Here is a 17,639-nt window from a genome sequence, read left to right as displayed (position 1 = left end):
GCATTGTAGCTCAGAATTAATGGTCCTGTAGACAAACTGTGGACAAAATTTCACCTGAAATATTTATTATTAATATCATTCAAAAATAAGATGGACTAAAAAAAAAAATTAAAAAAAAAATAAGATGGACTGTACCTAGGTGCTCAAGGGATTAGATTATCTGCAATTCCTTTTTAGGAAACTACAGTAACAAAATGCATTTTAGGAAAAATTAATTTAAACAAAGTTCTTGAACCCTAGTGTATTCAATCAAATCAAGCAATATTCACCAACATTTTTGACTCGATGATAAATGATACAGAAAAATATATAAGGGAAGCAAAAGACATGTTGACAACTGGCAAAGCAGCAGGATGACTATGAACTGACAAGGTTTACAAACAGTGACTTCTTACTGCGTATTAATGAACTGAAATAAATTAGCTAGATCATTCGGACTCCATTTTGATTCCCAATTATTGCGTTATTTCTTTAAAGAAAAATGGATGCAAAATTATAAGGTAACATTGTGTGTGTGTGTGTATTAGTTGCTCAGTTGTGTCTGAATCTTTGTGACCCCATGGACTGTAGCCCACCAGGCTCCTCTATCCATGGAATTCTCCAGGCAAGAATACTGGAGTGGGTTGCCATCTCCTTCTCCAAGGGCTCTCCCTGACCCAGGGATCAAACCTGGGTCTCCTGCACTGCAGGCAGATTCTTTGCCATCTGAGCCACCAGAGAAGACATAGACAAGGTAACTATGTCATATGTCATATGTCAAGGTAACTTTAGACACTGAAAACATCAGGTTTTTTGAAATTACTTTCTCATTTACCCCCAACAGTTCAGTGACAAATTCTCCAAGAATATCTGATGGTTCTATTTTCTAACTGCCACCTACCTCGTATTACAAAACCGAAGGTATTTCCTTCTTTGTGTAACGTGACTTCCACCGTTCGGAAAATAACACTCGATCCTTGAACAGCTGAAAACAGGAAAAAGAGAGGGAAATAAGTCTTATTTCATAATAACATTTCTAGATTTCTAGATAAAACACAACAGATTTTTTGTTGCAAATAATTCTTATTGAGTTATTAAACAGTTAAAAAATCTGTTTTTAGAGAAAATATCAGAACAAAATTGGAATGACATACAAATATCATAAAATAGTCATCTGTATAAATGACTTATATAATTAAGGTCCAGGTGGAATCAAAACCAGAGATACTTCCTTTCCTCCTGTGTAGCCAGTTTTTAGAGCATAATATTCACATTGTTAAAAATCTATATAACAAGACAGACAATCTTCATGTGATAAATAGAATTGTTTCCCCTTTGTATTATGCAAAAGTTATACAAAATTTTTGTAAAACTTACAAAATAATTAATGTTTTATGTTTATTTTTTATTACTTACAACGTTTTATAGAAAGAACACATCTGAATACCATTCTAATTGGTGATGACAACTGGATAACACTCATAAAACATAACTGTTCTTGAGTAACTAATAATTATCTTTTTTGCAGCTAGCACAAGAAGAAAAGTATTAGTCTCAGACTGCCATTAATAGGTTAAGCTGATGCAAATTGATTTTCTGACATGATGCATAGCAATTAAACAAAGACATCAATAACCCAAATGAAACTTGGAGAGTAAAAGAATTTTGAAGTACATTCAAAATATTACTAACTAATAAAATAAAGATCTACTTAATTTTACTTGATACCATCATGCTTAGGTTATGTTTGCCTGGTTATTGGTCTCGTTTCACAAAATGAAATTGCACTGCCAAGTTGCTATCTCTAATTACATTATACACAGTATGAGGAGATAAGTTATATCATGAGCTTCCCTGGTGGCTCAGAAGATAAAGAGTCCATCTGCAATGCAGGAGAACTCAGTTTGATCCCTGGGTCAGGAATAACCTCTGGAGAAGGGAATGGCTCCTCACTCCACTATCAACAAGAAACTTACAGACAAAATTTAAAGGCATCTTTGAAAAGAACATTTCTTTCCACTCATAAGAATAAAACATAATTTTAACGAAGCATTAATTACAATTACTTTTTAATTATCATAAATTATGAATCCTTAGAGGAGTGGACACGATTATGAACAGCACACAGTTAAATTCACAAAACTGGACACATGCAGCTGGAACACAAAGTACAATAAGAACTTGGATTTGCTGAAAGTCAATATAAACTTACAGCTGAATAAAACGTTTTCGTATACTGCTGATTTAATTAAATGTCATATTCTTGCTATCAGGGGGATTTCAGTTTATTCTAACCAGCTAGGAGCAGTGCATACAAATAGTCAAAAGAATTGAGATACAGTTTTAATTAAATTAAAAAAAAAAAAACTGAGTTCAAAACGAATGTTTTCTTATTTCCATGACCCAACAAGCCACTTGAAGAAATTGGTTAAGAACATGATCTTTCTGTTCCTATTAAGGAAGAAATAGGGAGAAATAAGGGAGAAATAATTAATGAGCATCTACGGAATGTTTTCTCTGTGCCAGAAACTCTGAAAGTGGTTTACAAATTGTATTTAATTTAATCATTAAATCAACTTTCAATTATATACAACCAAATTCTAATTCTGGGCCACCTGTCCTTGTTGGCTGAATATCTGTTCTGGGGAAGCAAAGCACTGTAATTTTAATTTCGCATGAAGTAAATCTTGCTGACCACAAAATCTTACAATCAAATCTAAAGTCAATATGAAGACTTTAGGGATTATCTACAGCTTTAGATTATCCACACTATTGCTCTTCATCACGGGCAAAGAAAAATGGGAATCCTGACTACATTTTAATATACTTAATGAAATAGATTTGGTCTTTATAATTTACATTTGTGTGACTCGCTCTTTGTGACTGAAGTTTCATATTCAGCACCAGACATCTGTTTGGCCATGTGAATTCTATTCATAACTTCACATGTGCATGTGGACACAGAGATGCAATTAAGGGGCTTACCCAAAGAATCAAACTGAGCACATAAAAGGCCGAGGTAGAACCAATTTTATAATGCAACAATACTCCTCAGTATTTTAGTTGTTCTGATGCCCCTTGTTTCTATACGTGCATATGTATGTATTTCTATATCATAAAGTGACACTCTATTTTGTTATGGTACGTTTGGTTTTTCTAAATTATATACTACTCCCCCGCCTCCCCAACACCTACACCTATAGGAGAAAGGAGTTGTGCACTTTCCTACCTCATTTCGTTGGTTTTGCATTGCTAACTTGCTTTGGCCAATGCAGTGTTAGGGGATGTGAGCAACGTCTGCAAATGTGCTCCTGTGGTTCAGCTTGTCTTGTTTGCCTTCTGCAGCTGGCACAGGAAGGGCTTCCCTTGGGCAGCTGATGCTCCCTCAGACTACACCCCCTAATGAACCACATGGAGAAGACCTGGGATGACCCCTGTCCCCCCAACCATATCAACATCATCACCATTGTCATCATCATCTAGTCTTTCTCTCTCTCTTCGAATTAGACATGAGAAGTAATCAGGCTGTCACAGGGACATGCCTTAACACATTTATTTGAATTATGGAAGGACTCCTTCTGATAAAAAAGCTAGCCTGATTTAACTGATGGTTTAGTGGCGAGGACTGCCTTTGACAATAAAGTTCCATGGCTGACATTTTTCATAAAACAAATGAGATAAATCTATTGCTCTAAGATTTGAATGGATGTGGTATTTAAAGATGTATAAAATAATCCTCATGCCAAAATTATATGCTGTCTAACTACTAAAGCTTATCATAAAGAATTTTAGGTGTTAACTAAAAAGTGGATGAGAATTAGGTAATATTTCAAAATTCTTTAAGGGTTATGGGAAAAAAAATTTGAAGGCACTCCTCTAGACCAACTTTGAACATACAAATGCCCAAGATACAGTCTGGTAACATTCTCTCTAAATACAGCCTCGACATACCACATAATTCTAAGCTTATGGAGGTCGACTATTTCATTGTCATTAAGAAACTGAGTATCAGAAAAGGGGAGTTGCTTACCCAGGGTCACAGTTCCATTTTTCTTCCATCTGCTCTCTCTCTCTCTGTATCGCTTTCTCTCTTTCTCCCTCTCTTTCATACACACACAGACACACACACACACACACACACAGACACACACACACACACACACACACACAGGGTCACAGTTCCATTTTTCTTCCATCTGCTCTCTCTCTCTCTCTGTATCGCTTTCTCTCTTTCTCCCTCTCTTTCATACACACACACACACACACACACACACACACACACACTCTCTCTCTCTCTCTCTCTCTCTCTCTCTCTCTCTCATACGGACCTTTCTCCAGTTCCTGCTGGACTATGGGGCTGGCTAAGCCTCAGATTGCTGTGATTCTTAAGAGAGTTACAGTCTTGGCCTTGGGTGGCCTATCTTTCAGCAGGCAGCTCTCTCCCTGGGGTCTGGCTTGTGCCTGCTCTAGCTGTCTGAGTTCAGTGAAAGGGAGCCTTATTAATCCCTTCGACCTCCCTGAACGCAAAGATCTTATTAATTTATCTAAACATAATAGAAAGAGACAGAGATAATCCTTGGCGAATAGACCTCTGCTATCTGATTTCTACTAAAAACTCCACACTTTTGTGTTTAAAAATATTTTCTCTTTTTCCATCAGCTTTATTGTGTGAGGGAGAAAAGGCAGGTATAATCACCAAGTCAGGAGAGGTTTTAATCCCTGGATATTTCTGATGTCCACCCTCTCCTCTTTAACTCTATTAATGCTATATTTATTCAGAGTATCACCTCTCTTTTGGAAAACTGTAATAGCTTGGGGGCTCATAGCTTCCATTTGACCTCTTAAAATAAGTCTAAAAACTCTCATCTAGGGGGTTCTCCTGGTGGTCCAGTGGTTAAGACTCCACGCTTCCACTGCTGGGGGCATGGGTTTGATACCTGGTTGGGAAACTAAGATCCCACGTGCCGTGTGGCATAGCCAAAACATAATAATAAACCAAAACCAAAACTCTGATCTGAGGATGCTGCTCCTTGGCCTTAAAACCTTAAAAAAAAGGCCCCTTGTTGTCCACCGTTCACGGCTTACAAGGCCCTCCTTCACTTTGTTCCTGTTTACCTCACTGACCTCGTCCCTCTGAGGCCCTCTCTTTCCTTTTGTGTTCCAGTAATTCCAAACTGGAGATTCAACCTGTGAACTAGACTATCTTCATACTTCCTTGCCATATGCTATGCCTGGAATGTTAGTCTTCCTACTGGACCTGCATAAATGCCTTCTAATCTACTGTGAAATCCCTAGCTCTGGACAACCCAAAATGCTCAGCAAATCTCCACAACTGCCTTATCCTGAGAGCAATACTAAGAGTTCCTCTTAGGAACAGGTTGTGTTTAATTGATATGCATGTACACAGTGGAATAAAAATGCTTAATCAGAGAGCATTAACTCTAGATATTTGACTCCTCTTAACTCCTAGGCAGTGGTTTAAGATAGTGATTTCAAAACAAACTGACTTTAAGTTCAAGAAAACATAGTACTTTCAGTGTAAAAATAACAACAACAACAATAATAATGGTAATATGGCTAAGATACATTATGGCTTACGGAGTCTGTGCTTATGATCTAAATACATGGTCACAGCCTTGAAATCTTACAAAAATTCTACATCCATTACCGTCATTTTGTAGCTGAGGAACCTATAGCTCAGTGAACTTGTTAATAATTTTCCCAAGGTCACAAAGCTAGAAGGGGACAAAACTGACACTTAACCAGTGACACAGTTCAAGCTCTCAACACTATTTTACTGCCGGCTCTTACCGAAAACAAAAACTCTGTAGCAAAGTTTTAGAACTCAGATTCCAATTGATTTTGTTATAAAGTCACCATGAGATTTTCGGTGTTAGATTTTATGTTAAGAATAAGAACTGGTGATTGGTGTGTATTATACATTCACTCTCTGAGTGCTATCTCCTAATCCCAAAGCCTCAAACATCATCTCTAGTCCCATTACTCTTAAATTTACTTTTCTACTCTAGATCTTTCTCACAAATGCCAAACTGTATCTCCAGCATTTTCTTGACATTTTCTCTTAGCATGTCAAATAGGCACCTCAGCTGTAGTATTTTAAACAATGAACTTCTTAAAAAAATTTTTTTAAAATATTATTTATTTAGTTTGGCCATGCTGCACAGCTTGTGCAATCTGAGTTTCGCCAGTTAGGTATTGAACCTGGGCACCCTGCATTGGAAGCACAGAGGCCTAATCACTGGACCACAAGGCAATTCCCTCCAGCAATGAACTTCTGATCTTCTCCTCACAAGACAGCTCTGCCCACATTCTTATACACCCCCATTAATGGCAACTCCATCCTTCAGTTGCTCAGGCTTAAAACCTTCCGATGGTCCTTGACTTTTCTCTTTCTGCAGGTGCTCAGTTGTGTCTGACTCTTGGTGACCCCATGGACTGTAGCCCACCAGGCTTGTCTGTCCATGGGGATTCTCCAGGCAAGAATACAGGGGATCTTCCCAGCCTAGGGATTGAACCAGGGTCTCCTGCATTGCAGGCAGATTCTTTACCAGCTGAGCTACCAGAGAAGCCCCCTCTTTCTGCATAACCCACATTAAATTCATCAGGAAATCCTGTTGGTTCTGTCTCCAAAATAGATGGGGAATCTGAGTGCCTTTCACCATTTCTTCCATCATCCTTCACCTGGATCGCTGCAGTAGTCCTCCAAATGGTCTCCCAAGCTTCTACCTTTGACTCTGCAGTCTATTCTCAACACAGCAGCCAGAGGAATCTTTGAAAACGTTAATCAGAGCATGCCACTCCTCTGCCCAAACCATACAATGCTTTCCTGCACCATTCAGAGCAACACTCAAGGTCCCTCCATTGGCCTACGTGGATGCTCCACCCTTTACGCTTCTTACCGCCTCCCCCACTTCTCTTCCTGCTTACTCTGTTCCAGCCACACTGTCCTTCTTTATGTTTCTAGAACTAGGCCAGATTATTGGCCAGATTATTATTCTAATCTGGCCAAACAAAAGGCCAGATTATTCCTGTCTTTTGATTTTAGCACTGGCATTTTCTTCTTTCTGGAACTCTTTTAACTAGGAAAACCATACAGCTAATTTCCTCACCTCCTTCCAGTCACCGATTAATATCACTTTCTCAATGAAACTGTTCCTAACCACTCTACTTCACATTGCCAATGACACTCCCCACCCACACTCCCAACCCCTTTCCTTGCTTTATTTTTTTTCCCCCACAGCATTCATGACCCATAACATTCATACTACATACAGCTGATCCTTGAACAACATAGTCTGAACAGTGTGGGTCCATGTACCTGTGGATTTTTTCAATAGTAAATCCTATAGTACTGCACTATACCTCTTTGGTTCAATCTAGGTTATGGAAGAACCTTGGTTTTGGATGAGTCATATATATGGAGGGTCAAATATAAGTTGTGCATTGATTTTCGACTGCAAGGAGGACTGGCACTTCTAACCCCCTCACTGTTCAATTGTAATTAACTTATTTATTGTGGTTTTATTTTATTTTCTGTCTTCCTCTAGTAGTAGCAGTAGTGCTAGTCTCCTCAGCCGTGTTTGACTCTTTGCGATCCCATGGCCTGGGGCTTGCCAGACTCCTCTGTCCATGGAATTCTCCAGGCAAGAATACTGGAGTTGGCTGCTATTTCCTCCTCCAGAGGATCTTCCCAACCCAGGGATGGAACCTGGGTCTCCTGCACTGAGGCAGATTCTTTACCATCTGCAGCATCAGGGAAGTCCCTTCTAGAGTGTAAATTCTACTGACATTCATTGAGGGACAAGCTGGAACATGGTAATGCTCAGTAAGTCATCACTAAACAAATGAATTATCACCAGTTATTAATAATCAATCTCAGTTCTCAGTAATACAGAAGAGCAAAGCTCTGACTTTGGGGCCTACTAATTTGGGAAAACGTATTTAACTTAAGCATCTGTAAAATGAGAATAATAATGATAATAATGCCTACCTTATAGTTTTGATTGATTTGTATATGCATTATTTACCAAACATTTTTATATTGCCAGGTACTGTCCTAAATGCTTTACAAACGCTAACTCTTTTAATCCTCATAACAGATCCATGAGTAATATCATAGGTTACTAAAATCATCCCCATTTTTCAGATGTGCAAAGTGAAACAAAAGAAGCTTAAGTAACTTTCTCAAAGGCATGCAGCTAGTAAAAACTGGAGCTAGGAATTGACTGTCTATTTGAACTAAAGTTCAGCTCAGATGGCTTTAATGAAACACGAGTCCTAGATAATTTCATCATCATTTATGCTCTTTAACATTCTTCCAGAGTAGGCAACAGAAAATCAGATAATTTTTTAAATATTAAGAAAGTATGCTCTGCCGTTCCTGTAATAAGACAACGATAGCAAAAGAGAAAAAAAAAAGGAGAACCAAGAGTTTGAGGCAAAAACATGGTGCAGCTGTTCTGCCTCAGGCCATGATGACTTACAGACTGGCGGCAGCTCATACTCCACCTCCAGGACCACTCTTTCCCCGACATTCTTCAGCAGGCTGATGATCTCATCGTGGCGGAATTTGGCCAGGTTGATGCCATTCACTGCTTTGATGTAGTCACCCACATCCAACTGATCACTTCTGCAAAACAAGAGTCGCTTCAGTGGAGCTCTCCTCCTCACGGGCCAGTCTGATCGTATTTCCCACTTTGCTATCATGGGTAAACTGCAAGCCCGGAAGGACGACACAGCAGGGTCCCTGCCTCCTAGGATGCGGCTGGTTCTAAGGGCAGGAGTGCAGCTGAGGGTGGATGAGACGCTCAGGGATCCCTCTCACTCGTGCAGACTGTATGCTTTCCAAGTCCTCTACTGCATCTGCTGCCATCTCTGACTTTTCTCCCTAAGCCTTTAGCTCTTTTATTTTTAAAGAGCATCAAAAAGTGAAATAAAGAGAAAATTATCTTTAGTTGCTCTGCCCCTAAAGAGTCGGTTCTCCTGGGGCAGATTATCTGTATCCTGGACACACTAGAAGTTTTCCTTTCTTCTTATTCCCTTTCAGTGTTGCTGCTTGCCTTTTGGACATTTCACCACTTTCGGTATCTTCACTAGAAGTATGTCCAGGGCCATATAGAAGGTCATTTTATTTTGCTATTTATTACTTATAGCAGGACTGATTTCAAAAAGTATCAGTGAAGAAGAAATTACAGTGAAATCACAGGGATTCAGTAACAGACTCCTCCCTCCTCACCATCATAATAGAACTGTGGCTACTTTGGGGCGTTTAGTCAAACTCTACCTCTAAACCAAGAGCAGGCAGCAAGACCAATGACAGGACTTAAGCCAATAATATGTTCTCCCCAAATAAGAATAACGAATTCATTTGCTTTACATTAGCCCAGCTCCAATCATCCTCTCTTCAGAACCTCCATAATCCTCTCTAGTCTACGGTACACATGGGCACTCTTAACTCAGGTTTACTGACTGACACTTTTTTGGCAACTTAACTGTCTCATGCACTGTGACAACTCTTATTGCTTTTTACTATTGTTGTTGCTTTTTACTATTACACAATGTGATTATTGCTCCCAAACTTTTCATGTTTTTTTTTTTTAAAATACCTTATTTCCCTCAGTAGATTATAAACCCCCAAGGGCAGGTATCTTATCTTGACTTATTTTGGTTTACTACCTGTGAAATGGTAGTGGCTTAAACAATAAATATTTGGTGATCAATAATACTACAACTGGCAGAGTGTTACTTTTAATTATAGGATCAATACATGTGTGAACGACTTTCTCACCCTCTCCCTTGCCAGTCATGCTTGCTTTAAGGGCTACATACAAAGAAACTTTGGAGACACACGAAGTTCCAGCATCACAAATTGGCTATGACTGTTAAAAATTCAAGGAGGCTATGGTAGAAAGAAATCTCTTAAAAACCATATTGGAAAATAACATAAAAATAATATGTGTGCATGTATGTGTGCGTGTGCTCAGTTCTGTCTGACTCCTTGTGATCCCATGGACTATAGCCCACCAGGTTCCTCTGTCCATGAAAATTTCCATGTAAGAATACTGGAGCAGATTGCCATTTCTTTCTCTAGGGGATCTTCCCGACTCAGGGATTGAACCCATATCTCTTGTGACTCCTGCATCAGCAGGCAGATTCATTACTACTGCACCATCCGGGAAGCCCTGTATATATATTCATATGTATAACTGAATCACTTTGATGTACAGCAGAAATTAACACATTTAAAATTACCTATACTTAAATTTTTTTTTAAATGCACCCCCGCCCCCGCCACAAACCCTGAAGGAAGACGACTAAGTTGCTTGTGTTGACATCAACTTGGTTTTACAAACAGTACTGCAGATCATGGAGCAATCAATTGGCTTGAGCTTATAACCTGTACAAGTAGGTTGATCATTGAAAATGACCACTATTTCAGGTGGCACTTAATAAGGTAAGAACTCTAAAACTTAATTTGGGATTCTGTGGACACGAATAATGGTGTCCAGGATTTAAGGGACATTAACCTTACTGCCATGAAATTAAAAGATGCTTACTCCTTGGAAGAAAAGTTATGACCAACCTAGATAGCATATTCAAAAGCAGAGACATTACTTTGCTGACTAAGGTCCGTCTAGTCAAGACTATGGTTTTCCAGTAGTCATGTATGGATGTGAGAGCTGGACTGTGAAGAAGGCTGAGCATGGAAGAATTGATGTTTTTGAACTGTGGTGTTGGAGAAGACTCTTGAGAGTCCCTTGGACTGCAAGAAGACCCAACCAGTCCATTCTGAAGATCAGCCCTGGGATTTCTTTGGAAGGAATGATGCTAAAGCTGAAACTCCAGTACTTTGGCCACCTCATGGGAAGAGTTGACTCATTGGAAAAGACTCTGATGCTGGGAGGGATTGCGGGCAGGAGGAGAAGGGGACGACCGAGGATGAGATGGCTGGATGGCATCACCGACTCGATGGATGTGAGTCTGAGCGAACTCCGGGAGATGGTGATGGACAGGGAGGCCTGGCGTGCTGCGATTCATGGGGTTGCAAAGAGTGGGACACGACTGAGTGACTGCACTGGACTGAACTGAACCTCACTCTGAATGAAACCGCACCATTCCACCCTTTCTTTCTGACGCAGATTTCGATTCTGTCCACAAAGCAAGCCCACCCCTGGCCAGCGCCCAGGATGCTCTGTCGCCATCAGGAACCAGTGCAAGCTGCAGTCCAGTAGGAACAAGGACAAAACCAGCCCTTCTCAGCTAAGCCTTCTGCCCTTCTGGAAATCATCTCTTTGTCCCGATGAAAGGGAAACCTCACAAGTAGAAAAGCTGAGAGTATGTAGGACAAGTAAATTGTTACTGAGACGCTTGGAGCTGGGCCTCTCTTGCTGTCTGGGCTCATCATGTGGTAGTTTCCCCTGTCCACAGAATATGGGTCACCTACTCCCAGTCAGATGACTGGACTGTCTCACTCCCACTGCAGTAGGGGCACATTTGAGGACTAAATCCATTCAGGTGGCTGTTTTTTGTTTGTTTGTTTGTTTGTTTTTAAGATTTTTTTTTAATGTGGTCCATTAAAAAAATCTTTACTGAATGTATTACAATATTGTTTTTGTTTTATGCTTTGGTTTTCTGGCCACAAGGCATGTGGGATCTTAGCTCCTCGACCAGGGATCAAACCTGCACCCTTTGCACTGGCAGGTAAAGTCTTCACCACTGTGCTGCCAGAGAAGTCCAGACACAAGCATTTTAAAATTAATACCTTAGGAGGACTTGAGTGCTCTTGAGATGACACAAGAGCTCCCTGGTGACTTTGGCATGGGCCAGAAAAGCCATCATTCTGAAATCTGCCTCCTCCCCACCCTCCGTGCTTCCACCTGGCAGATGGCAGTGTCATTTATCTATTAGTGACCTTTTCTGATGGAGCTTTAAGTTCTGAATTAATTATACCTTCATTCCTTTTTCTACATTTCCCTGCCACGCAGTTACCTAGCAGCGATTCCTCCTTGCCGCAGATTAGATACTCTGGGTTTGCCATCCTTGTCAATTCCGCCCGAGACCGTCAGCCCAAGGGTAGTGCCTTCCTTCTTCATCAGTTCAACCACAGTGGAGCCCTTGAATTCCTCTGTTAAAAGAAAATAATCTGCTTTAGTAACTGACAGCAGAAGCACAAGGGGTAGTCTTTGTGGGTGGTGAGGTGATTCCTCCCCATAAACACTCTGCACTTTTTCTTTTGTGGGAAAAGTTCTGCGGCCTCTTTTCCATTGCAATTTGTGGAATGCCTTGTAAAGATGAGCATGCAAATAAAGCGGAGCCGCAATTCCTCTAAAGGTTATTAAAATGGGTACCAGTGGAGTGCTTCGTTCTAGATTCACAATAAATAGTCTGACATGGCTTATGTACAAGGATAATATTCGCCCTTTGTTTCCTGTCATTCTGAAGTGACTTTCTCTCGTGTTTCTCCTTGTAACTCTGAAGGGAGCAATTGCGAGTCATAAGGTAAAGGGGCTGGAATGGAATTTTAAATAATAATACAGTGCAGCAGCAGACTCCAAGTTTGTGATACCTTGTAGCTGAGGAAGATGAATGACATAAGAGAAGAGCTTTCTACAAGTTCAAGGAAAATATTATTGACTCTAGTTTTTCTTTTTTTTTTTTTTTTGGTCTTTCAGAAAACAAAGTACAATAGCATTATTTTACAACTTACATCATTTCTTACAAAATGTGTCACACTATATTAAGGCAAGGTTGGTCCTCAGAATCCCCAGGGGATTCTGTTAATTCTCATTCTCTCCTGAAATTTTTAAATGCTACCAATCTTTTGGGGGTCATATCTACAAACCAAGTATGCATGCATGCTCAGTTGGTCCCACTCTTTGTGACCCTAGGGACTGCAGCCCCACCTGGCTCCTCTGTCCATGGGATTTCCTAGGTTAAGAATACTGGAGCGGGTTGCAATTTCCTACTCCAGGGGATCTTCCTGAACCAGGGATTGAACCTGTGTCTCTTGCATCTCCTGCACTGGCAGGTGGATTCTTTACCACTGTGCCACCAGGGAAGCCCCACACACCAAGAGAGAAGCCAAATCTTTTGATTGAAGGCACCACAGAAAGAAAACTTGACTCTCCTTGCTTTCAGAAATAGAAATGCCTTAACAGTTACCCATCCAGAGGTTAACTATGACAAGCATTGTTTCAAAATTCTGTTTGTTATCCCCAACTCTGCATACACTCTCTGGGTAGGAATGGGGAAACTCAACAGTTTTCCAACTCTTCCTGAATCAGGTTATGAATTTCAGGGGTTATGAACTCCTAGGATATCAGAGATTCTCATGTTAAAATGCAAGAATAGGCTTTCCTTTTCAAAGTCAAAAAAGCGAAAAGTATTTGCACACCTCTGCCCTTTTCTTAACTACATATGTCAGTGTTAATTATCATTTCAAAATTTTATGAGTGCATATCATAAAGGTTTTTGAATTATTGCTGCTGGCCTCCCATCCAATTAGCCAATAAAAAAGTCAAATTGTGTTAGGGAAAGAAATAATTTCTCATCTTGTCTAGTGAGAACAGAGTACCTGGGAAAAGAAGACAGGGACAGGCCACTGATTTCGATGTATTAATGTCAGTCTAGGCTGGGGATTGCCAGCCTTGCATACTTCTCTTTTCATGGCAGTTTCAGGACACTGCATACCTGAGTTGTTGCTGATTTAAAACAGAACCCAAGGAAGAGCCTATGAGTGTGAGTGATGTCAGCTGCATTTACTACCTTTTGAATGAGAGATCAAACAATGATTGAAATTCAAGAAGTAAAATTCTCTGGGTGCTGAAGAAGTGATGCTTTTGAACTGTGGTGCTGGAGAAGATTGAGAGTTTCTTGGACAGCAAGGAGATCAAACCAGTCAATCCTAAAGGAAATCAACCCTGAATATTCACTGGAAGGACTGATGCTGAAGCTGAAGCTCGAATACTTTGGCACCTGATGCAAAGAGCAGACTCGCTGGAAAAGACCCTGACGCTGAGGAGGGCAAGAGGAGAAGGGCGTGACAGAGGACGCAGTGGATGGACTGCATCAGCAATGCAATGGACGTGAGTTTGAGCAAACTCTGGGAGATGGTGGAGGAGAGGGAAGCCTGGCGTGCTGCAGTTCACGGGATGACAGAGTTGGACAGGACTCAGCGACTGAACAAGAAGTAAAATTCTTGTTGAGTATATAAAAGCACAGGGCTTTTTACATCGTTGACCAGGTGCATTTGTAACAAAAGTCCATGACAGTGTGCAGTTCACATGCCCCCTCAACACAGAACAAAGCCACCCTCTCTGCACTCCATAAAGGAATACACAGGCACAACTGATAGCTGAAGAGGTCAGCTTAACAAGCAACCCCTGTAAGTCCTCCTTGGCAAAAGGCTAGGTAAAAATAAGGTTAACAATGAAAGAATGAAAATTACAAAATAGATGATGGCTATTCACATTACAGAGACATAATGTGTTCAACAACTCTGCCCAACGAAAGAATTTTTCGCATTTTCTTTAACTATGTAGATTGATTCCCTTTGGTTAAGCAGTTCATTACAGAGCTGTACTTGAGGAGTTGGGAGCCTTGGTTTTTAAGGGTATGTCTTAAAGGTCAATTAGAAATACATAGAGAAGCAAGTCTTAAAACAGTAACAAGCAAGTGAGAATTAAGTTTCAATTAATAAGAACTTCACTCCTACTCAGGTTTTCAAGAGTGTACTTTCTGGATAACATGGGATATAGGACATGAAAAGAAAGTGAAAGTTGCTCAGTCGTGTCTGACCCTTTGCAACTCCATGGACCTTCCAAAGGATCTTCCCAACCCAGGAATTGAACTGGGGTCTCCTGCATTGCAGGTGGATTCTTTACCAACTGAGATATCAGGGAAGCCCCATAGATTCAGCCTTATAAGATGCGGATGATGCAATTTTCTCCAGAAGGTATCTAGGTCCTTCCCAGACCTCTGGCTGAATCTGAGAATCTAGAAAAGCTAAATTCAATGAGTTTAATTTGATCTCCGTTAAAATACAAATCCATCGGGTTACTTTTAAAACTAATAATAGTCAATTACCCTCTTGTTTAAAAAGATTTCAAACCTTTCCCCAATAGTTAGTTCTAATAACACGAAAGAAAACATTAATGTACTGTACCACTTAACTGAGTAATTTGTGTACTCACCGATTCTAGCATTTACTAAGTGCTTACTATGAACTAGACGATGAAACTCAAAGATGGAAAAAGTCAGAGGTTCTTAAAGCGCAGCCACACAGGCAAATGAATCAGAGAGCACCACGCCACAGTGTGGGTTGTGGGGGAGGCGGCCACAGAGGAGGTGGTCTTGGCAACAATGTGAAATGAAGATTTGCTGTTCCAAATATAACATCAATTTCACAATTTTGTCTTCTGTGTAATCCGTCTGTATTTATCGATTAGGATTAGCAGAGTAGAACAGACCAAAGGGGGAATCTAAATTAGGCAAAACTCAGGAGTAAGGATAGAATATTGTCGCAAGAAAATGTGCTGAATCACAAGAATATTAACTGCCAATAAATATCTCCAGACCCTGCAGGACTGACTAAATCATTTATGGGTGTTTCCGAAAGGGAGAGGAGAAAAGCAGCAGTGCGGAGAGGGAGGAACAGGCTTCTTGAGTTGGCTTTCTGCTAACCTGCAAGCTCCACTACACTAATCAATCATTTTATGTCTTTTTTGGTATTTAATGTTTGCATAATGACCTAATGGCGAGGAGAAATGAAGAGAGATGCATTCATTTGCATGAGTTCCCTTGTATAGCAAGGTTTACTGAACAAAACTCACAGTGAAACACATCAGTATATACTGACAATTTCTTTCTTTGTGATTTAAATTGCAAATGTCCCTCCCCAAATTAAGAGGACTCTAGTAAAGATGGCAGTCTCTCCATATTAGCAAGCAGCTCAGGGAACAGATGATGCTCAACTGGCGAGGAATGAGCCGGTTGTGGATTTGACATTTTCTGCAATCACCATGTTTAATTATCTTAGAAAAGAAATTGCAGGTTTACATGTATACCAGTACACACTCAACCAATAAGAATCTCACTGCTAGAATGAAATTTAGTTGTTTGCTGTTTTTCTTTGGGCTTGTAATTCAATCCTCTTTAAACTCTGGAAAGTTTTAAGAGAAGTAACAGTGATACCTGGCAAAAACAAGAGAAGTATGAAAAATTCTTGCAAATGAATAAGAAAATTCAATAACATAGGTGGTTAAAAATTAATATGCAGAAAACCATAGCCTTTTACAAACAAACACCAACTAGTTAATGTTCTTGGAAAAGAAAAAAACTCCATTTACAATAGCCAAAAAACTAAAATCCCTAAGGAAAAAAAAAAAGAAAAATAGACACGATCTCTGTGAAGAAAACTTTAAAACACTTCTGAGGGAATACAAGACCAGAACAAAAGAAAAGGTATCCCATTCATTCATTCATTCACTTGGTAAAAACTGAGCACTTACTATGTACCAGGCACTGTTTGGAGATACAGAACTCAACCAAACAGAGAAAATCTCAGATATCAAGGAACTGATATTCCATAACCCAATGTAAACAATACGCCAATTCTCCCTAAATTATAAAGTTCACAATATCAATAAAAACGCCAATAGGATTTGTGGGCACAAGGTGTATTTTACATTATTGCAAAAATGGAACATGCATCCATGCAAAGTTTCTGGGAAAAATGATATTCCTAAAGTCCACCAGCTGGCTGTTTAATGTTGTTATGAAAGAACAGAAAGCGCCTTCACAGGAAGGCAGGCTACTGAAAGAGATGCTGGGTTATGACTAGATGTTACACCACCAAAGGTATCGCCCCTGAGAGAGATTAAAGAAGAAAGAAAGAAAAGACGTATCAAAGGTATAGGGCCTACAGAACTCAGATCAGACCATCTTAATGCTTTGTAGTATGAAGATTGCAAAGTTTTGCATAGAATAAACACACAGCATAATCATCTTGTTTTGTTCTGTGAACTCTTGGTATCCAGAAATTCTTGCCTCATCGATTATTTTAAAAGTACAATTAGGCTTAACAGCAGGAAAAGAGAGTTACTTGTAATTTTTAGAAGGTCCCTAAAATTCAGGGGCTAAATGATCAGGCAATTGCAAGGTGAACAACTGTAATAACACTTGCTGAAAGCAGGGAGATGGACAAAAAATGGCAATTACAACAAAGAGTGATGACAAGAGTAAGCGTAGGGTCACCATGGTGCAGCCTGGGAGGATACATCACCAGACTGGATAAGTCGTGCTCTGGACAGTTCCTCAGAGGAGTTATTTCTGAGTAGGGTCTTGAAGGCAGCCTCATCTCAGCAAATGGAAGGGCAGAGTTAAAGGCAGAGGAACAAGAAATGGCAGATGATGACATAGGATTTGGGATGCGCAGTTCAATTTGCACTTTTTCAATTCTGGATGCATGTTAGAAGCATCTGGGGAGCTTGGAAATACCAGTGTGTGGACCCACCCCAGACCAAATCAATCTGAACACCACCTCCCGGTGGTGGTTCAGTCGCTCAGTCATGTCGGACTCTTTGTGACCCCATGGACTGTAGCCCGCCAGGCTTCTCTGTCCATAGGATTTCCCAGGCAAG

The 17,639-nt window shown here is 40.1% G+C and overlaps 1 protein-coding gene across 21 annotated transcripts in view; it reads right to left on the bottom strand.

Moving 5' to 3' along the window:
- GRIP1 (glutamate receptor interacting protein 1) overlaps positions 1-17,639 on the bottom strand; it is a 771,259-nt gene that overhangs the window by 161,764 nt on the left and 591,856 nt on the right. For all 21 annotated transcript variants that reach the window (XM_042246948.2, XM_060412830.1, XM_060412831.1 and 18 more), the window contains exons 3-5: positions 11,989-12,124; positions 8,484-8,629; positions 881-964 (exon numbers count right to left, since the gene is read on the bottom strand). In XM_042246948.2, the coding sequence (XP_042102882.1) occupies positions 881-964; positions 8,484-8,629; positions 11,989-12,124 (366 nt within the window). The remainder of the gene's footprint in view (positions 1-880; positions 965-8,483; positions 8,630-11,988; positions 12,125-17,639) is intronic.

This window comes from Ovis aries, chromosome 3, assembly GCF_016772045.2.
Source record: "Ovis aries strain OAR_USU_Benz2616 breed Rambouillet chromosome 3, ARS-UI_Ramb_v3.0, whole genome shotgun sequence".
Lineage (NCBI taxonomy): Eukaryota > Metazoa > Chordata > Mammalia > Artiodactyla > Bovidae > Ovis > Ovis aries.
The sequence above is the reverse complement of the archived record's forward strand: the minus strand, read 5'-3'. Positions and strand labels throughout refer to the sequence as shown.